Genomic DNA, 22,273 nt, shown 5'->3' on the forward strand with positions numbered 1-22,273 from the left:
GGTCTTGTTTACCTGATTTTATTACAAGGATGTTGTAAATTGTTCCTTCTTAGCCCACAGTAAGGATCCTGGGTTATTTGTAGGGCGGGTGTAAGTAAACTAGGCCACTATGAAATCAGATGTGGTGGGGTAGGAGGAGCCTTACAACAGTGAACAGGTTATAGGAACTCAGCACATTAAGGTGTGTGTGAGAGGTGGAGAATTGGAATTAATCAAGCACCACAGATTTCTAGTCAGTCTGGTCTGGCCAGACACCTCCCAACGTCTCCATGGCAGCCATGCCACCTTTGTAGCTGGAAGGAGGGTTGGGTCTAAGATACTGGGCTGGAACATTTTTAGAAGGTTCCTGTAGTATCTGTCAGCCCAGAAAACAGATTAGCTGAGCTCCCTCCGCTCCAAATCCTGCTTCTCACTGCTCCCAGTTACACAGGTAAGGAATGCAGAGATCACTATTACCTGGGGTGCTTTGCCTCAGAAAGTTGCTGCGGGAGTTTCTGTAGGGACTGGATGCAGTGAGTACAGTTTGCAGGGTAACAGGGAACTGCATTCTGGGCTATGTCCTGGTTTTGGTTAGCTCTTAGGAACCAACAGCTGTTTATTGAAGAGGCTTAGAACTAGGGTCATCAGACTTGACTGGAATGGGACAAGGCATGTATTTATGTATTTAGATTTTGCTCACACCTTTTTCAGTAGTAGCTCAAGGTGAGTTACATTCAGGTACTTTGGATTTTTCTTTGTACCTGAGGCAATGGAGGGTTAAGTGACTTGCCCAAGATCACAAGGAGCAGCAGTGGGATTTCAACCGGCCACCTCTGGATTGCAAGACCAGTGCTCTAACCACTGGGGTTGAGAGTGGAGATACAATTTATACTCAAACCTCTGGTTAAGTGCATTACAGAGTGAGCTCTGTGGCAAGTGTTTCATTTAATCAGATACCTGAGATACTTTGTAATCTAAAGTTGTGATATTTGGCCATAAATAAATAATGTTTATGTTAAAATTACCATTAAGTCTGTTTTACACTGTGAATTTTATGACAGGTGATTCAGGACAAGACAAAGTTTTGTGGCTTTTATATCCACAATTGTTGTAGTTTGCTAAATGCTACACATTACTCAAGCACATGATACATTTGTTCTTTGAAATGGCGTTGCTTTATTTCAGCTTCCTTGTACAGCTGCAACTATGTAATGTGGTCTCTACAGGAATTGCTAAATCTGAATTTAAGACTCCAAACGCTTCAGAACACTGCCGTCCGTGCTCTTTATAAAGCCAAAAGCCGAGACCACGTTACTCCACTGTTTAAAAAGCTTCATTGGTTTACAGTCCAACAGAGAATTCAATGCAGGACCTTGACTCTGACTTACAAAGCATTACATACTGGCCTTCCGGATTATTTAGCTAGATTAACCGTTTCTTATTACCCCACTTGCCTACTTTGCTCTCTTAGGGGGTCTTTTACTAAGCTGTGGTAGTGTTCAGCTGGCAGTATATTCCTATGTTTACCACCATCTGATTTCTACTGCGAGCTAAAAACGCTATCGCAGCTTAGTAAATGACCCCCTTAATGATCACCATCTTACTCTTCCCAGTCCTCGCTGAACACACTGGTAGTCTACTCAGAAGAGTGTCTTCTATTTCAAGGCCCCTTATGGTTATAAGCGAGAGAGGAAGATTATAACCATAAGGGGCCTTGAAATAGAAGACACTCTATTTCAGAATCTTCTTTTAGTCATTTCAAAAAACACACGTGGTTGCTTTATATTTTGAATGATTTCTCTATTCTTATAAGAGTGCTTGGCATGGTTGACGAGTGGACTTTTAACACTGTCTGGATCATCTTACTGATCGAATGATTGTCCTATATTTTAATGGAGTTCCTTTTTTGCTTTGATTTACTGATTTTTGGATTGTACATCACTCTGATTTGTTTTGCAACAAGGGCAATTTTATCAATATTTTTTTGTTGTTTTAATTTTTTATTTTGTATTACAATCTGAACAAGAAAATGGGAAACGGTCTTGCAAAACGGTCTCTTGACACCTTCATAGGACGAGCACTGTTGCTGATTGTATATCACATTTTAATAGACGTAAACATGGCCCAAGTCTAACACAATAACCTATCAGAGATGGTCTCAATACAAGCTGCGTCAGGGCATTGAAGGTTTCAGTCGCATTTATCATGTGCAGTTCCAGTGGATTGCTGAAATCTGTGAAAGTGCAAAGGCTTTTGCTTTAAAAGTGTGAACAATACAATACAGTATTAATCTGAATAAAAGAATACATTAGAGATGAAGGTATTTGCTTTCCTGCTGGCCAACTTAGTCCTCTACTGACTTTTCATAAAAAAGTTGTTTCAGAAAAAGAAAAAAAAAAAGGAAAAGAAAAGAAGCTTTATTAACAGCTTCATAAGTACATGAGTACATAAGCATCGCCATGCTGGGACAGACCAAGGGTCCATCGAGCCCAGCACCCTGTCATCGACAGCGGCCAAAAGAACAAGCAATTTGTCCTGCCCATCCTAGAAATACTGTATTCCCTCGTCCATTCAATAACATTCTATGGCTTTTTCCTCCAGGAAGCCGTCCAACCCTTTTTTGAAGTCCGCTAAGTTAACTGCATTAACCACCTTTTCCGGCAGCGAATTATAGAGTTTAACTACGCGTTGAGTGAAGAAAAATTTCCTTCGATTCATTTTAAATTTACCACACTGCAGCTTCCTCGCATGCCCCCTTGTCCTAGTACTTTTGGAAAGCGTAAACGGACGCTCCACATCGACCTGTTCCATTCCACTCATTATCTTATAGACCTCTATCATGTTTCCCCTCAGCCGCCTTTTCTCCAAGCTGAAGAGCCCCAACCTCTTCAGCCTATCCTGATAGGGAAGCTGCCCCATCCCCTGTATCATCTTTGTCGCCCTTCTCTGCACCTTTTCCAATTCCACTATGTCTTTTTTGAGATGCGGCGACCAGAATTGAACACAATACTCAAGGTGCGGTCGCACCATGGAGCGCTACAACGGCAGAATAATAGCCTTATTTTTGTTTTCCATCCCTTTCCTAATGATACCCAACATTCTATTTGCTTTCCTAGCCACAGCAGCACATTGAGCAGATGTTTTCAACGTTTCATCAACGACGACACCTAGATCCCTTTCTCGGTCCATGATTCCCAATGCTGAACCTTGCATGACGTAGTTATAGTTTGGGTTCCTCTTTCCCACGTGCATCACTTTGCATTTGTTCACATTAAACATCATCTGCCATTTAGACACCCAGTCTCCCAGTCTCACAATCTTCCCGCGATTTGACTACTTTGAATAACTTTGTGTCATCGGTAAATTTGATTACCTCACTAGTTACCCCCATCGCTAGGTCATTTATGAATATGTTAAAAAGCAGAGGTCCCAGCACCGATCCCTGTGGGACCCCGCAAGAACATAACCTTGAACCTCAAACAGATACCCATCGGTGTACAGTGACTTTCTTTACAATGGTACAGAAACGTAACTCCAGGTGCCTTCTGTGTTTCAAAACTCTTGCTCTCCTGCTAGACTACTACTACTACTACTTATTATTATTTCTATAGCGCTACTAGACGTACACAGCGCTGTACACTTGAACATGAAGAGACAGTCCCTGCTCAACAGAGCTTACAATCTAATTAGGACAGACAAACAGGACAAACAAGAGATAAGGGAATATTAAAGTGAGGATGATAAAATAAGGGTTCTGAACAAGTGAATAAGGGTTAGGAGTTAAAAGCAGCATCAAAACGGTGGGCTTTTAGCTTAGATTTGAAGACGGCCAGAGATCACGGCCTTTCTTTGGCATTTCTGGGGCATAGACCATAGACATCTACCCAGCACTGTCCTTGGTGGAGGAGTAGCCTAGTGGTTAGTGCAGTGGACTTTGATCCCGGGGAACTGAGTTCAATTCCCACTGCAGCTCCTTGTGACTCTGGGCAAGTCACCTAACCCTCCATTGCCCCTGATACAAAATAAGTACCTGAATATATGTAAACCACTTTGAATGTGGTTGCAAAAACCTCAGAAAGGCTGTATATCAAGTCCCATTTCCCTTCCCTTATGTTCCAACTACTGGAGTTGCCGTCAGAGTCCACTCCAGCTCATCCTAAACCAGATTGCTGTATAAGGAACACAGACTATACAAGTCTGCCTGGCACCGGCCTTAGTTCTTCACAGCTGGAGTCGCCATCTAAGCACTACTTGACGCATCAACACACACGTGCAGCCATTTAAGTTTCAGGTTTTTCCAATTAGAGACCCTCTATGTTCTTCCCACACATTTTTTGAATTCTGTCATCGTTTTTGTCTTTTCCCTCAGGAGGGCATTCCAGGCATCGACCACCCTTTCCATGAAACAGACTTTCCTGACTTTACTCCTAAGTCTACCACCCCACGACCTCAATTTATGTCTAGTTTTACTGTTTCCCCTTCTCTGGAAAAGATTTGTTTAAGTATTTAAATGTCTGTATCATATCTCCCCTGTCCCTTCTTTCCTCTATGGTATACATATTCAGGTCTTCCAGTCTTGTCTCATATGTCTTTTGGCACAAACCCTATACCATTTTTATCACCTCTGTTATACTTGTGGTGGAAAGTGTGAGCCCTCCAAAACCCACCAAAAACCTACTGTACTCACATATGGGTGATACCTTGTGAGGGGTTGGGAAAGAGACCCAGTCCGGTAGTGCCAAAACCAGGACAGGGGAGAAGTTTTCCCTTTAGACGTAATGAATTTCACTCTCCAATTTCTTCTAGAGGAAAAGTTCACCCTCTAGTGGCCAAGGGCCAGTATGGCTACCAGATAAGGGAAGGAACTACCATTCCCAGAAACCATCAGGACACATACAGGACTCCCAGGAAATGGAGGGAGGGGTGAATGATTGGGAAGTGAGTTCAGATCAGGGGAATGAGCAGCAGCTGGGGGAACCCTGGGTGGAGGAAGCCATGGAATGGAATAAAGAGGAGGTAGGGGAAGGAGAGGAGGAGGAGTGCATTGAAGTCTCAGGTTTAGCATGGACTCCGGTTGAAAAGGTAAACGGTTTTGTGGCCTCAGTTTTACCCAGACTGTTGAAGGTTGGAAAGGAGAAAATGATAAACTTGTAGGGGAAGCTAACCAATTAAGTAGTGCTTGTGAGGGTTATGCTATCATTGAGAACAAGGAGGGGATTCACTGCTTTGTTGCCTTTTTGGAATGAAGACTGAACTGTGTTAAAGAGGTGAATGCTGTAAACTGGGACTGTAACTTTCTTTGTTGATTATTTATTTATTTATTGTTACATTTGTACCCCGCGCTTTCCCACTCATGGCAGGCTCAATGTGGCTTACATGGGGCAATTGAGGGTTAAGTGACTTGCCCAGAGTCATGAGGAGCTGCCTGTGCCTGAAGTGGGAATTGAACTCAGTTCCTCAGGACCAAAGTCCACCACCCTAACCACTAGGCCACTCCTCCCCTAAACTAATCCTAGACTGAGGCTGTATTAAGGAGAAGGTAACACAGCCCACTAAATAAACCTTTGCTTTAATGAGTAGAGTAATTGGGGGGCGTGTCAAGATGGCTGCCAGACCAAAAGGTTGGTAGAGAGCTCCGAGCATTTTGGGGAAATTTATTCTATCTGTGCGATAATGCCTCATTCTAAAAGGAAGGGAGCGTTAAGGAATGTTCCTCAGCCTACCTTGACGTCTTCCCCGGCCCAAGCGTCTCTGGAACGATACTTTCCCGGTTTCTCCAAGTCTCAGAGGGAAGTAGATCCCATAGCGGGGGTTCTCGGAGAAGCGAGTTCCCCGCCGGGAGAGGAAGCCTCCCTTTCGCCACCACCTACTTCGACGATCCCTCCGTGTCCAGCGTCGATTGCGGCCCTGGAGGGAAACCCCACTGATTCCGGAAGTGTATCGGAGGGGGTAGCCAGCGAGGACCCAGGACCGCAACAAACGGCTCTGAAAGCTGAAGGAACTCGGTTTCCCTCAGCAAAAAGCCCGGAGGTGACTCTGGAAACGCTTTGGGTGATGTTGGACCGGATGAATACTACACTGCAGAAAACCTCAGGTGACGTTACAAATTTAAATGCCAAGTTTGAGGGTTTAAAATTAACTGTTGATTCCGTAAAAGAAGATTTAACAAAGCAAGTGACAACTTTGAGGAAAGAAGTGGACTCGTTTAAGGACTTTAAAGATGTGGCTCTTAAAGATAATATGGAAATGAGGAGGAAAATTGAACAGTTAGAGAACTATAATAGAAGGCTTAATCTTCGTCTTTTGAATTTTCCCAAGTTAACAGGGGTAACCCCAATTGATACATTACGTAGATATTTGACTGAGATATTAAAAATTCCCCTAGACTCTATGCCTCCAATAAATAAGATTTATTTTATTCCTAAACCAAAGGGGGAATTACAAGGTATTGAACAGAATATGCCTGACTTACAAAATATCTCTGAAATATTGGAACAATCTATAGAAATAGTGTTGGATAGAACTACATTAATAATTTCTTTGGTTTTTGAGCAAGACTACAACAATATTTTAAGACTTTACTTCCGGAATTCCAAAGCTCAATTTTGTGGATCTAAAGTCTGGATGTATCCAGACGTGACAAAACAAACACAACAGAAAAGAAAGGCGTTTCTTGCTTTGAAACAAAAGACAATGGATATTGGGGGATCTTTCTTTTTGGCATATCCAGCTAAATGTGTAGTTAAATTAGGTCAAACTAAATATAATTTCTTTTCATCGGAACAACTGAAATCGTTTCTAGAAATGAAACAATTGAAGTAATATGTAGAAAATAATTTGGAGAAATGGCAGCTTTTACTTCTGTAAATGTTATTTGTTTTGATTACTTCTCTAATTCTATCACTCCCCCCTCGTGCTTTGAGGTCTAAGAAAGGTTAATTGTGTTTCTTAATTGATTAGTTAATTCTAATTTTCTTTTCCTGTATAAGATATTTCTTCTTTTTCATTTTTTCTTCTCTTATTCTCTTTTTGAGTTTTGAAAAATGCAGGATGAGAATATTAATATTACTTATTACTTGCCTGTTTTATGTCCACAAGGTTATCCTTGTAAATGATATATTGAAAATATAAATAAAGAATTTAAAAAAAAAAAAACAAAAACCTTTGCTTTAAAAGACGGTGAGCGTGCTGAGATTTTGTCTGACCCTGCTGCTGGGCCGGTAGAAAGTCAGAACCACAGCGGAGTGGTGAGAGCTGGGATGCCCCCTCCCCCCTCACCGGAAGGAGAGGTGGTCAGATTCAGTATTCCTTGATGAGACAGCCAAGTTAAGCAGGATTTGCCCTGGCTCCCGGGTAGAAGGTGGACTTGGTTACAACCTGTAGCCAAAAGGGCTATTGTAGTGATGTACAGTTGGGTACAATAGGTTTTTGGTGGGTCTTGGAGGCTCACCATACAATAAAAGGGGGTAATGGTGAGATGTGTACCCGAGACCTTTTATATGAAGTCCACTGCAGTGCCTCCTAGAGTGCCTCACTGCTCTGCTGGGATTTCTGTGTGACCAGTCTACTAAGAATGCTGGCTCCTCCCACATCCCAATGGCATGATTTTGTGTGTTTTTCACTTGGACAGTTTTTTTTTTTCAAAAATGGACCAAAAGATAAACACACAGAGCACAAAAACATCTAGCAAGTGGCAATTAAAAAAAAAAAAAAAGATAGACGCTTTACTGTTTCAAAAATAGTTTATTTGCTTTTTGGATTCTGTCCATTTTGAGCAAAACGTCCAAAAATGCCCCTCCATGTCAGACAAATCTGATTAATTGCTTTGATTGGGTGACCAGAAAATTAGATTAAGGGCATGCACTGGAAGTGAGTTATTTGGACTTCAGTAAAGCCTTTGATACTGTCCCACATAGGAGATTCATAAACTGAGCAGCCAGGAAGTGAACACTAAAGTGTATTTCCATTTTACTAGTCTTTTAATCCAATTAGAATATACTTAGCTTCAGAAATCTGTTCAAAATCCCCAACAAGGACTTTATTTTGGTATTCCTGCTTCAAGGGGGACTTTCAGCACATTGTTTGAACAAACACCATGCCTTTGTGAAATGCAGTGATTCACCGTCTTGGACAGGGTGCTATATTTGGTCCCACAGTCTTTAATATATTCATGGTGCCATTGCTCATGGTCATACCGTTATTACTACCTTAGACTATTACTCCACTCAAGATATTTCTGCACTTAACATCAAATTAGACTGGCCACTTTCTCCCAAATTGAAACTGAATCCTGACAAAACTCAAGTTGTCTTATTCTCATGAAAAGGTAACTCCAAGCCTGCCATACCCATAAGCATCTCGGGATCTACAGTTACACTCCAATCCAGTGTCAGGGTCCTGGGTGTCATTCTGGATCAACACCTGACCTTCAGGTCACAAATTTCTGCATATGTTAGCTCTTGCTTCTCTAAATTACGCATGCTCTACTTACTTTCACAAGAGGCACTTAAGGTACTAACTCATGCATTTGTTATTAGCAAGCTAGATTACTGCAATGCACTTCTGCATAGCATTCGCCTATCAAACCTACGACGATTACAGCTCATGTAGAATATGGCAGTTAAGATTATTACTAACTCCCACAAATACGATCACATGACCCCATTCTTGCAACAGGAGCACTGACTACCGGTCGCTCGTCGAATTACTTATACAATTTTAGTTCTTTCTCATAGTAATGTGAGTAACATAGTAGATGACTGCAGAAAAAGACCTGCACGGTCCATCCAGTCTGGCCAACAAGATAAACTCATATGTGCTACTTTTTGTGTATACCTTACCTTGATTTGTATCTGCCATTTTCAGGGCACAGATTGTAGAAGTCTTTCCCCCCCTCCCCCCCCCCCCCCCCCCCCCACTGGCTCTGCCACCCAATCGCGGCTAAGCTTCTGAGGATCCGATCCATTCCTTCTGAACAGGATTCGTTTATGCTTATCCCACGCATGTTTGAATTCTTTTACCATTTTCATCTCCACCACCTCCCGTGGGAGGGCATTCCAAGTATCCACCACTCTCTCAGTGAAAAAATACTTCCTGACATTTTTCTTGAGTCTGGCCCCCTTCAATCTCGTTTAATGTCCTCTCGTTCTATCGCCTTCCCATCTCCGGAAAAGGTTCGTTTGCGGATTAATACCTTTCAAATATTTGAACGTCTGTATCATATCACCCCTGTTTCTCCTTTCCTCCAGGGTATACATGTTCAGGTCAGCAAGTCTCTCCTCATACATCTTGTAACGCAAATCCCATACCATTCTTGTAGCTTTTCTTTGCACCGCTTCAATTCTTTTTACATCCTTAGCAAGATTCACAACTTTCAACAACCACTTTACCTTTCATGGCTCCTGATTCCCTACATTCCTGCATGATGCCTCTGGTCTTCACAGCATAATCGTTTAAAGATCCCATCTTTTCATTTTATCAGATCTGATACTATCCATTCCTGGATTTTTAGTGTAACTGCTCCCATTCTTGGGAATTCCCTGCCTCTGTCCTTAACATCAGAGCCCCCCTACCCCTTATTTAAATCAGCCCTAAAAAACGTTCCTATTCAAATATGCTTTTTCTACTTGGTCTGAGGGGTCCTTTTACTAAGGTGTGCTGAAAAATGGCCTGCAGTAGTGTAGATGCGTGTTTTTAGCGCGTGCCGAACCCTTATTGTTCCGCCTCTGGAAAAAAGGGATTATTTCAATGGGCCGGAAAATGGACATGTGGCAAAATGAAAACCAGCGCATGTCCTTTCTTGGCCTGAGACCTTACTACCACCCATTATTGTTTGTTAAGTGCTGTTATCAATGCTAATTAGCTTGTTAAGCCAATTAGGTTATGCGCGTTGTTATAGAATCCACCTGGATTTTGGCGTGGATCTCTACACATGCTATATAGAATCCGGAAGTTAAGGGCTGACCAATTGCTGACTCCACCCCTGGAATGCCTCCAAGATAGCCGGCTTTGGATTAGGTACTAACCACATAGTTCAATGGCACTCAGCTGGTTAAGTGTCAAAATTACCTGCTATCCCCAACCAAGCGATTTAACCGGTCAGCAGCCGATATCATTTTGAATATCGGCCGGAAAATTTCTGAGATGTTGCTCTAAGGACTGAAGCTAAAATCACAAAAATATATAGCAAGAATTGCTATCGATCCTGGCACATTCTTTGTCCTTTTGGACCCGATAATCAAAACAATTTAACTAGACATAACCATAAGCAAACATAAGCAACCCATCCATTTACCGGTTCATCTTATCATTAACAACAATGACTTAGAAATTACCTCCTACCAATCTTCTTACCCTCCATACTCTTCCCCTATCTCTTCTTTATCGTTCAACGTCCTTACCTATCCCTATCCTTTCCCTCATACCTTTTTTATCCTATTTGCCCCTTGTTCATTTGTCCTACCACATACCTCCTTTGTTGATTCTTATACTACAGATTGTATTCTCTTGTTACTATGTAAGCCGCATTGAGCCTGTGATGAGTGGGAAAGCGCAGGATACAAATGTAATAAATAAATAAATAGACAGGAGAGGTTGGCTTGGGAGGCGATACTCAGTGATATTTAACTAGACAGTGCCACTGAATATCCATTCTGACTGCCGTGGCGCTCACTGGTTAGTGTCAGGACCGTCCAGGGCTAGATCTGGGAGTTATATGGGCACCAGCGATATTTAGTGCTGGTTCCCCTGTAGCTAACCAGGCAGATAGAATCATAGATATAGCAGTCCTAACTACGTCTGGATAATTGTATATCAGCTATATCCACATAACTTCCAGGTGGTTCTTCTGTGCCTGTGCTCAGATAGGTCTCGGCACTGAATATCTGGGTCTCATTAAGCTGATGGTGATCAGTGTTTTAAAAAAAATGCTCACTGCCACAGGCTGAATATTGATTGATCCCTGGGTATATGCATTTCAAAGTTTGTTTAATTCTCTTTAAGCTTATAGACTGTCAAATGTAATTAAATGTAGCTGGTCAATTCACAATTGAGTGACAATGTCAGCTACATTGGGGATTCATTTCTTTAGATCTGTAAAAAATATCCTTGGTATCACTGTTCCCCTGTAAGCTGAGCAGGAGTCCTCTAACTGCACCTGCCAGCAGGGGGCAGTAATTCAATTATGTGTTTTCAATTGCTAGGGACAGGCACCTGTCCCTCACTATTGAAAATGTGATAGTGAAACAGCACCCTCCCCCCTCCCCCACTGGCAGCACTGTAGGTACATAAGTATATAAGTATTGCCATACTGGGACAGACCAAAGGTCCATCAAGCCCAGCATCATGTTTCCAACAGTGGCCAATCCAGGTCACAAAAACCTGGCAAGATCCCCAAAAAAGTACAAAACATTTTATGCTGCTTGTCCCAGAAATAGTTTCCCCAAGTCCATTTAATAATGGTCTATGGACTTTTCCTTTAGGAAGCTGTCCAAGCCTTTTTAAAACTCTGCTAAGCTAACCGCCTTTACCACATTTTCTGGCAACGAATTCCAGAGTTGAATTACACGTTGAGTGAAGAAAACTTTTCTCCGATTCATTTTAAATTTACTACTTTGTAGCTTCATTGCATGCCCCCTTGTCCTAGTATTTTTCGAAAAGCGTAAAACAAACGCTTCACGTCTACCCATTCCACTCCACTCCTGCTCAGCTGACAGGCAACAGTGCTTGGTATATATACTAAATCCACCTAACTGTAATTATGCAGAAACCTAGACAGGGGTTGAATTTGCGCAAGTTTGAAATTTGTGAGTCGTACTGTTGCAGGAATTACCAGTACCAATGTTCAAAGCTTCAACTCTTTTTAACATCTTCAGACTGGTTTCCTGTGGCGTCCTTAAAAATTAATGACAAACAATTCTTGTGGCTTTAAACAGGGTAAACCAAGAACCTTGATCAGCTACAGTACAGACGACTGAGACTGATAATGCGGCTGTCAGGTAAGAGATTTGTGCAATCGACATGTCTAAGAATTCTCAAGCCACTGCAACTTGTGCACCTAACCTTTTGTTCAAAATTCATAACAATGCTGACTCTGCCATCTAGCCAATCTCTGCCCTACCCCCTCTCCAATCATCTGCAGGTCATTCATACATGGATTGTCAAGTTCCTCAAAGATAAGCATTAACCTTGACTAGGAGCCAGGAAACAATCAGTCTACAAGTATCTAGGAACAACTAGCTATCAATAATTAACATCGCTATATGACACTGATGAATTCATGACTGTGGTAAGCTAACCACAAATAGAAAATGAGAAGATAAATAATTTTGTTTTGGAAAGTTTCTGAGACATTGAGAGATGGATTTAATATCTTCCTCATTCCATAACTTTCTTATTTTTTTTGCGATCAATTTACATTAAAGGTAGATCTATGAAAAGAAAAGGAACTTACAAATGGCAGAAAAATGAAGAAAAATGCATAATCCAAGAATAAATCTTAAAGTCCCAATAAATCCACATTTGGGAAGCCAAGAATCCAAAATAACTGAGGAAACAGTATTTGCAAAAGAATTTATACCACAGGAAATTTACACCTATCAACTATAAAACTCTGGGGTCTTTTTACAAAGGCACGCTGAAAGATGGCTCGCGGTACTGTAGGTGCGGGTTTTGGGGGCATGCAGATCCATTTTTCAGCGTGCCTGCAAAAAAAATGTCTCTTTTAAAATTTTTTGCCAAAAATGGACGTGTCACAAAATCAAAATTTCTGCGCATCCATTTTGGGTCTGAGCCCTTACCACCAGCCATAGGCCTAGCGGTAAAGAATTTGGGTGGTAATGACCTACGGACATCAGATGCCACGTGGCGCGCGTCTGCTACACGCACCAGAAAATAAAAATATATTTTTCAGACGCGCGCGCCAAAATTGAAATTACCGCAAGGGCCATGTGGTAACCAGACAGTAACTCCAATTTGGTATGCGTTGGGTGCACATAAGGCAACTACGCGGTTTAGTAAAAGGGGCCTTCTGTCAATGTAATTTTGAGTTTGCTAGTTTCAAAATCCCTTTCCCTATACAAAATACTGTAGCTCAGATGGTTCATAAAATACATAGGGAAAATTCTCATGAAAGATTTGCATGGATATCTCAGCTGGAACTTCGCTCCAATATCCAACACTTGTTGCCTGAAGTGTAGGAACAATTTCTGCCTTTCCTGGGTCAATTTAGAAATGTCAGGAAAAAGGGGAAGTTTCCCTCCAAGAAAGGAGCAATCTTTAAACCTGAAAAAAAGAAGTTGCAATGATTCTTTATCTTAGAGGAAGACAAAAGTAACCAATAAAGTTCTTTGTGATACCTCCCTCGTCAGTGGAGCTTTCCAAAATATCTGTGAAATTCAAATCATCAGAAGAAACATCAATCCACTATAAAATGTTTATTCAGAATTTTAAAATTTTAAGACAGGTGTTGAAATCTAGTATCAGTGTATAAATTGCTAATTCAGGACCTTGTTTACTAAAAAGGCAATTCTATAAATTCACGCCTATGGGTAAGCACCAAATGCCTCGTGTGTTACAGATTACTAGCATATAATGTTTATAGTGGAGTCCATGGTCCCCTCTGATAACTACCTAGTCTCAGGGAAGGGCTATAATATATGGGAATTTCTTCTCTGATATATTTCTACTTACCATAGGAAATATACCATTTGGACCTGTGGGGACAGAGACAGAAGACAGAGACTATGTTTGTCTTTATTACTTACCAAATTAGGTAACAACAAAGCAATCAGTCAGTAAATTTGTTACTAGAGGGAGAGAGACCACTGTGGTAAAGAGTCACTCAGTTGATCATCTCAGCCTCTGTCTAAATAACACACAGCAGCCACTTATATACTCTTTTGCACAATGCATTGGTCATCAATTCCCTCCTAAAAATCATGCAGTTTGCACTTTCAGCTAATTTCTGTGTTACATCAGCTAATTTCTGTCTTACTTTATTGTTTACATAAAATGGAAAACACTATCTGAATGTTATGGAATACAGATCACAATATTTATGAAAAACAGAAGTCCAAGGTTTCTTTCACAGAAGATTGCAGTCGCCACTTTGCTACAGGAATCTTTCCAAGACCCAGGTCTTATCTCTATTTTGTCTAGCCACCTCAAAAACATCTTCGCTTTCAAACAGTAAATACATTCTTAGTGTCCTTGTCTGAGTCAGTCAACTCTGTCAGGGAGGGGAAGAGCGCTCCTTGCTAGATCAGCATGACCTTGTATTCACAGCTTCAGCAAAGAGAAATATGCAGGTCAGGCATTTTAAGTTTGAGCCTGGTTTAGCTACGCAGTTCATGGGTCATAACTGAGTTGTCAGTGGTCAGAAAAGTGCAAATCAATTCATTCCCCTCTTGATGATTGTGAAATCATCACCTGTACAGATAATAATCCGCAGGGTGTCCAATCAATGTCCATCGATGAAGGGTACAACAGTTTGAAAAGGAATGAACCCAAACTAAATCTATCTATGCCTGGGGAGCTGAAATAAACTCTAAAAGGAGAAACCCATGTAACAAATAAGTGGCCAAATCAGATAAATTTAAACATTACACTCAATATTACAAAGAGAAGATTCAAAAATTGAGTGAAACATTTACAAAAAATCAACTCTGAATCAAGTGTGAAAGTTGTAGCATGGATGATATGGGAGAATACAGGTAAGAAATAGCAAAATAACATCAGGGAAGCACATTGGATATAAAAGAAGAATATATTTATTTATTTGTTTATTTATTTGTTGCATTTATACCCCGCTCTTTCCCGCTTGATGGCAGGTTCAGTGCGGCTTACAAAGTATGGGTTACAAAGTATCACAGAAAAAACAGTTGTAGGATAGTGTAGTTATGGTGAGGTTGTATAGTGTAAGACAAGAGGAAGAGATGTGGAGGGGGATTGAGGTAAAGGTAATATTAGTGGTGTGGATTAGGTTCGTAAGTTAAGTCGGGTCATTTGGATAGGCTTGTTTAAAGAGGTAAGTTTTCAGCAGCTTTCGGAAGGGTAGATGTTCGTTGGTTGTAATATAATATTTCAACTAAAAGCAGTATGAGCAGAATAAATGTCTTCCTTAAGTAGGTATACTTGCGTTACAGGCAATAAATGTTAAAATGAATAAGGTCTATAGCAGGAGGCCTATACAGCATTCATGATGGAAGTATATTTTGTCTTGTACTATCAGCAAGAAGTTTGAGGACAAGCCCACGAGCACAGGGAATAATGTATCAGACAATTAAAGCAAAAACTAAAATAACAATCAAAATGGAGGTAAAAATAGACATGAAAAAAAAAAGGTTTTCCAGTTACCAAAGGTTGTATCCCACCAGGATGTCCAGCTAGTATCAACAAAAATGGGGGTGCAGGAGACAATGATATGTCTAAGGGAAAGCATGAAGCAATGGTATGGTATCATGAGTAAAAGTGAGTCCATGAACATTTAAAACTATGGTGGCATATGTCTTACACAAGGACACAAACCTGACACAAACCAAGCATCAGTAGAAAAATCAACAGGAAGAGCAGAAGTTAGCATACTGAATAGTACCGAGTTCGATTCCCACTTCAGGCACAGGCAGCTCCTTGTGACTCTGGGCAAGTCACTTAACCCTCCATTGCCCCAGGTACAAATAAGTACCTGTATACAATATGTAAGCCGCATTGAGCCTGCCATGAGTGGGAAAGCGTGGGGTACAAATGTAACAAAAATAAAAAAATAAATAAATTAAGAAATTGCAACAGGTCATATGGAATTTTCTGAAGCCACTTAGCATTAATTGTGGCCTGCAAGCCAGGAGTAAAGAAAGAAACTGCACCAAGTTCAGGGAAAGAAAATAAACAAAATTCAGCAGGATAGAAAATCTGAAACAGGAAAAACAGCAACAGGGGAAAACAAGCATACAGGTGTACAAATACCAGAAGTATTCCCAAGAAGAAATGGGTGTAAATGAATGGAACAATGCCAGAAAATATCCATAGAAGGAAAAACAGCACGAATAGAAATAAAAGGAATAGTGGTCACATAAGACAATACTTGACCTAAATGTTGACATGTATCAGAAAAGGAAATACATAAAAGAGCCGAAATAAGAGGATAAACTGCAAAGACATGAGAAAGAGATAGGGGACAATTAATACGACTAATAAAGAATTCAGTACAGTTAACCACAATACAAGAAGAGTTAACCAGTATAGCAGCAGATAGCATATAATACGAAGCATTAGAAAACTAGGCAACAGAAGCCACAGACATAGTATGAGTAGTGTTAATGGTAAGAAGAGAAACAGAGGGTGGAGAGTGAGCAACAAAAATAGGAGAAAAACAAACAGTTGTAAGAATAAAAAACAAATTCATCATTATGGCAAAAGTTCACACTGCAAAGTCCAAAATGCAAAGTCTAAAATGCAAAGTCCTTCTCAAGTTCCAGACAAAACAATAGCTGAAGGGCGCAGATCAGATAAATGAGTCCAGGAAGAATCTCCTTCAAGTAAAGCAGATGTTGGAGTAAGAGTCCCAATGCGAAAAGGCACAGAATAGACAGGAGTCACGTGGGCATATGAATTAGATGTTAAGGCCTCCATTTAGACCCTAAATTCTCGCTTGGGTTGTTGGTTTCATCACCGGGTTTGAGATGAGGGTTCCTATTGAAGCACCTCCCCTTTGCAGCCGGGGTTACCCTTGCAAGAAGTTGGTCTACTCAGGTTGCTTTAGCCCTCTTGATGACCTTGATTAGGACCCAGTCTCCTGCTTGAACCATTCCGAGCTCAATAAGTTCAGAATCTGTGGACACTACTGATCAATAACAGAAAATGAAAAACAGTCAGAATAGAAAAACCTGAGGTAAGGACTCCAGGCAATGTTATCATCAGGGCCAGGATCTCAACTCAAAACAGTCATGAGAGAGTTAAAAGGTTATAGCAGTTCTTTCACAAATGTTGGAGTAATAAATCCTCTTTTTATCAACAAAACTGTTGCTAGCAAGGCAGTGAGAATAATGACAAAATTGAAATAAATGAAAAATCTAGAACCGTTATAACAGATAGTATGAAGTATGGCTGAGTCCAGCTTTGTTTAAACGACATACAGGTAGCAGACTTCAGATATCTGAAGCAGGAAGTAAGGTTTTGTAGCTTCACAGCAGCAGCTGAAAGTTATGTGTGTATAGGATCTTTAAACTGATCTGGAATGACATTAGACAGAGAAACTTCTTTGTTAGGTAACATTTTCTTCAGATATGTAGCCAGTAATTTTTACAGCTTCCTCATAACCCTTGTCCAGCGAGGCAAACTAAAGGATTGCATACAGCCTGACAAACAGAAATTCAAAAGTAGTCAATCCTTTTCTCCCTGGAAATTGTACTCAGCACAAAGCAGACATTATGAACAGAAAAACTAGAGTATTGTGATAACTCATATGCTATAAATATTATTGTTACAATTGTAATCACTGGGGTAGAGTTCAACAGTTCATGCAGTAAAAGGAGCAGGGTTTAAATTACTCATGAAATTCTCCTTCAAGCAATGCAGCTGTAAGTGGCACTGTTTCGCAGCATGCTTCAGAAGGATGCCAACTAAGAGTTAGTAAGGGTAGACAGGAGCCCTTACCACCACCTCAAAGGGTAGCGGTAAGGACTCCACCCCCCCCCTCCCCGAAATGGCTGTGTGGCAAGTGTTTCACTTGCTGCGTGACTATTTCCTCCTAAAAAAGAAAGACCTACTTTTTGCCCACTGAGGTAAAAGGGGGCCTCAGCGTGTGTCAAAAACATGCACCGATGCCAGTGCAGGCCCCCTTTTGCGCAGCTTGGTAAAAGGAGCCCTTAACCCTCTTGCTTTAGGTACAAAATTGTTAGTCTTCTGAGGACAGGAAAATGCCTAATGTAGCTGAAAGTAACTCACTTTGAGCTTCTACTGAGAAAGATGTGAGCAAAATCTAAATAAATAAATAAACAAAACAAACATTAAATACATAGGCTTTTAATGCAATTTACCCTACAGTATTTGGAGACATTCCACAGTTGATCTACTGTTATTCCAAGGCTAAACTCAAGGTGAGTTACATTTCATGTAAAGTAGGTATTTTCCTTCCCCAAAGGGCTTGCAATATTTATTTAGTGAGCAATAGCTCAAGATGAGTTATATTCAGGTACACTGGTTAGTTCTCTGTCCCTGGAGGACTCACAATCTAATTTTGTACCTGAGGCAATGAAGGGTTAAGTGACTTGCCCAATATCACAAGGAGTATCAGTGGGAGGTGAACCAGCCACCTGTGGATATCAAGACTGGTGCTCTAACCACTAGGCTGCTCCTCCACTATAAGGAATTTGTTGCCAGAGAATGTGGTAAAAGCAGTTTGCTTAGCGGGGTTTAAAAAAGGTTTAGATGGCTTCCTAAAGGAAAAGTCCATAGACCATTATTAAAATGGACTTGGGAAAATCCACTGCTTATTTCTAGGATAAGCAGTATAAAAGTTATTGTACTGCTTTGGGATCTTGCCAAGTACTTGTGACCTGAATTGGCCACTGTTGGAAACAGGATACTGGGCTTGATGGACCTTCGGTCTGTCCCAGAATAGCAAGACTTATGTACTTATATTCAATGGGGTTTAACTGGGCAGGGGGGGCTCCTTCTTTCTTAAACCCTGCTTAGCAGACTGTCTCTGGATGTTCAGTGGCACTTAACTGTATAGTATCGCTGAATATCCTTTCTAACTGCTGCAGCTAGATTAGCATATTTCTTTATGTTTTGTTAGTGTCCATTTCCAGATTCAGTGTAAAGATTTTTATTGCCATCTTGTTTGCTTGACTGCTAAGTTCTTTCTCTTTTGTCTTAGGTGTTTTCCGTTTCGCTGTTATTTTGCTCACGGTAGGTGTCACCTGGCATTTTGCACGTACATATCTTCTCAGAAGCTGGAGAACTAACAGTTTCAGAAATATAGCTGGTAAGACCTTTTAAAATCACTGTGCTTCTTCCGTAGAGACAGAAACAATTAGTTCCTGTTTCAGGGCCCCTTTTTACCAAGCTGTGGCAAAAGGGGGCTGCCACTGGCATCGGCACGTTTTACCATAGCTGGTAAAACAGAATTCTCACTTTCCTACAGGAAATGGCCAGGCAGCAAGTAAAGCACTTACCGCACGGCCATTTTGGGAGGGGGAGCCCTTACCGCCACCCATTGATGTGACGGTAAGGGCTCCCGCATTAACCCGGAGGTAACCTGGCATCGCGCAACACTGCCCGATTACCGCTGGGTACACTCCACTGGAAATGACGACGTGCTAGGGGTGGGAAATACCATCAGGCTTCTATGGTAGTCCAGCAGTACTTTCTGTATAGCGAGTGGTAAGCCCGCATTGGGCTTACCGTCGCTTAGTAAAAGGAGCACTTAAAGTTTTTTAAAAACACAATTAACATTAATTAGGCTGTGCCTGGAGAAATTGAAAACAGCCTTGAAAGTTAACATGTTTCCCAAACTGTTCTAAAATTGGTAGGTAACAGCTTGGTTGTGTACTATCGGATAACGACATCTCCAAAGATGTAGTTACATTTTCTTCTGCTGTGCACTGCCACAGTGTCTGCATAGTCAAACTGATAATCCTATTTTTTAAAAAAAAGTGTCTGATATTCAAAAAAAACCTGACCTCTTTCATTTAGGATCCTAAGGGGCTTTTTTACTAAAGAATCAGAAGAACATTTATTTATTTATTTATTTGTCACATTTGTATCCCGCATTTTCCCACCTATTTGCAAGCTCAATGTGGCTTACGTAGTACCGGAGAGGTTTGAAGTCTCTGGGAACAAATTAAAAAGGTGATGTTGTGGTAGGATAGAGTTCATGTAGCGTGGCCATATTAGGGAATCGGAAGGGTTGAGGTAGGTATGTCCATTACATACTTGAGTTTTGTTGTGTTGCAGAGTTCAGGCATTTAAGTTGGGTCGGTGGGGTATGCCTTTTGAAACAGGTTGATCTTTAGTGATTTCCAGACGTTTAGGTAGTCGTACGTCATTTTCAAGGCTATTGTTAATGCATTCCATAGTTGCATGCTTAAGTAGGAGAAGCTGGATGCATAAGAATAGCCATACTGGATCAGACCAATATTCCATCTAGCCCAGTATCCTGCTTCCAACAGTGGCCAGGTCACATGTACCTGGCAGAAACCCAAATTGTGGCAACATTCCATGTAAAACCCAAAAAGTAGCAAACTTCCACTCAGAATCTCAATTAGGAACAACATTCCATGCTACAAATCCCAGGGCAAGCAGTGGCTTCCCCATGTCTGTCTCTATAGCAGACTATGGACTTTTCCTCCAGAAACTTGTCCAACCCTTTTTTAAACCCAGATACACTAACCGCTGATATCACATCCTCCAGCAACAAGTTCCAGAGTTTAATTATTCATTGAGTGTAAAAATATTTCCTCCTATTTGTTTTGAAAGTATTTCAATGTAAATTTCATTGAGTGTCCCTTTGTCTTTGTACTTTTTGAAAGAGTAAAAAATTGATTCACTTCTACTCATTTTACACCACTCAGGATTTTGTACCTCAATCATATCCCCCCCTCAGCCATCTCTTTTCCAAGCTGAAGAGCCCTAACCTCTTTAGCCTTTCCTCATATGAGAGGAGTTCCATCCCCTTTATCATTTTGGTCGCTCTTCTTTGAACCTTTTCTAATCCGCTATATCTTTTTGGGTGTATGGCGACAAGAACTGAATGCAATACTCAAGATAAGGGTGCATCATGGAGTGATACAGAGGCATTATAACATTCTTGGTCTTATTTACCATCCCTTTCCTAATAATTAGCACAAGAAAAACATGCTACCACAAAAGAGTTTTTCAGTATTCTTTTAAAAATTGCTATGCTCAATTAAAAATGGATTTATAATCATTACCAGAGAAATGTACTGTTGAGATTGGCTGATATGCCCAGGGTTATTGTAGTCTAGCTCTTTGAATATATTGTAATTATTACCTTATTTTCATTTTGAATAACTATGCCCTTTATTCTGGTGGTCTATTGATTTTTAGCTTTACTGATGATGGTTTTAGTAATTTTCTTGTCTTGTATATTTTGTGTATATTTTCTTATTCACTTTAATTTGTGAATTAATCTTTAATGCAAAAGCAAAAAGTTTAAAATAGATTTATTTGGGTTGTTTATTCTACACTATGTATTTCATTTTGATATAAGGTTTGCTTATATTTATGTATTAACTTACAATCAGGCTCTCCAAAACCCACTGTACCCATATATAGGTGCCCCCTTCACCCGTAAGGGCTATGGTAGTGGTGTACAGTTGTGGGTAGTGGGTTTGGGGGGCTCAGCACACAAGGTAAGGGAGCTATGTACCTGGGAACAATTTATGAAGTCTACTGCAGTGCCTCTTAGGGTACCCGGTTGGTGTCCTGGCATGTCAGGGGGACCAGTGCACTACAAATGCTGGCTCCTCCCTCCCACATCCAAATGTCTTGCATTTGGACATTTTTGACATGGACGTCTTTGGTTTCGAAAATCGCCGAAAGTCAGAAACGTCCAAATCTAGGGACGTCCAAATTTAAGGATTTGGGCGTCTTTGACGGTATTTTCGAAATGAAAGATGGACGTCCATCTTTTTTTGAAAATACGGGTTTCCCTGCCCCTGGATTTTGACTTTTTGTAAAGACGTCCAAATCGCAACTTGGACGTTTCTTTCGAAAATGCCCCTCAATATGTATCATTCATATTCTGCTGACATTTATCATATCTCTGTTATATGATTGTTTTACAGTGCTGTTAAATATGCATGGGGCCCTTGTACTAAGCCGCATAGGCGCCTATGTGTACCCAAAGCGCGCCAATTTGGAGTTACTGCCCAGCTACCACGTGGCCCTTGCGTTAAATTTCATTTTTGCCACACGTGCACTATGTGCATCTGAAAAATAATTTGTATTTTCTGGTGCACGTCAGCTACGCACATCAAGTGTCATTTGACGCACGTAGGTCATTACCGCCCAGTTAATACGTGAGACCTTAATGCAATGTCAATGGCTGGCGGTAAGGTCTCAGACCCAAAATGGACGCGCACCAGTTTTTATTTTGCCACATGTCCATTTTTGGCAAAAATTGTAAAAAGGCCTTTTTTTTTAACAGGCGCATTGGAAAATGGATGTGCATGCGCCCTAAACCCCGCACCTACACTACCGCAGGCCATTTTTCAGCACACCTTAGTAAAAGGACTCCTATATTTCTGAGATTCAATTTGCCATCTCCAAATTT

At 40.8% G+C, this 22,273-nt stretch overlaps 1 protein-coding gene across 2 annotated transcripts in view; it reads left to right on the forward strand.

The window, feature by feature from the left end:
- The first annotated feature begins 244 nt into the window (after positions 1 to 244).
- FAM3D (family with sequence similarity 3 member D) overlaps positions 245 to 22,273 on the forward strand; it is a 62,175-nt gene continuing 40,146 nt past the window's right edge. For both annotated transcript variants that reach the window (XM_030205989.1, XM_030205990.1), the window contains exons 1-3: positions 245 to 430; positions 11,913 to 11,975; positions 18,854 to 18,961. In XM_030205989.1, the coding sequence (XP_030061849.1) occupies positions 11,963 to 11,975; positions 18,854 to 18,961 (121 nt within the window). In that variant the 5' untranslated portion in view covers positions 245 to 430; positions 11,913 to 11,962. The remainder of the gene's footprint in view (positions 431 to 11,912; positions 11,976 to 18,853; positions 18,962 to 22,273) is intronic.

This window comes from Microcaecilia unicolor, chromosome 6 (genome assembly GCF_901765095.1).
Source record: "Microcaecilia unicolor chromosome 6, aMicUni1.1, whole genome shotgun sequence".
Taxonomy (NCBI): Eukaryota; Metazoa; Chordata; class Amphibia; order Gymnophiona; family Siphonopidae; genus Microcaecilia; species Microcaecilia unicolor.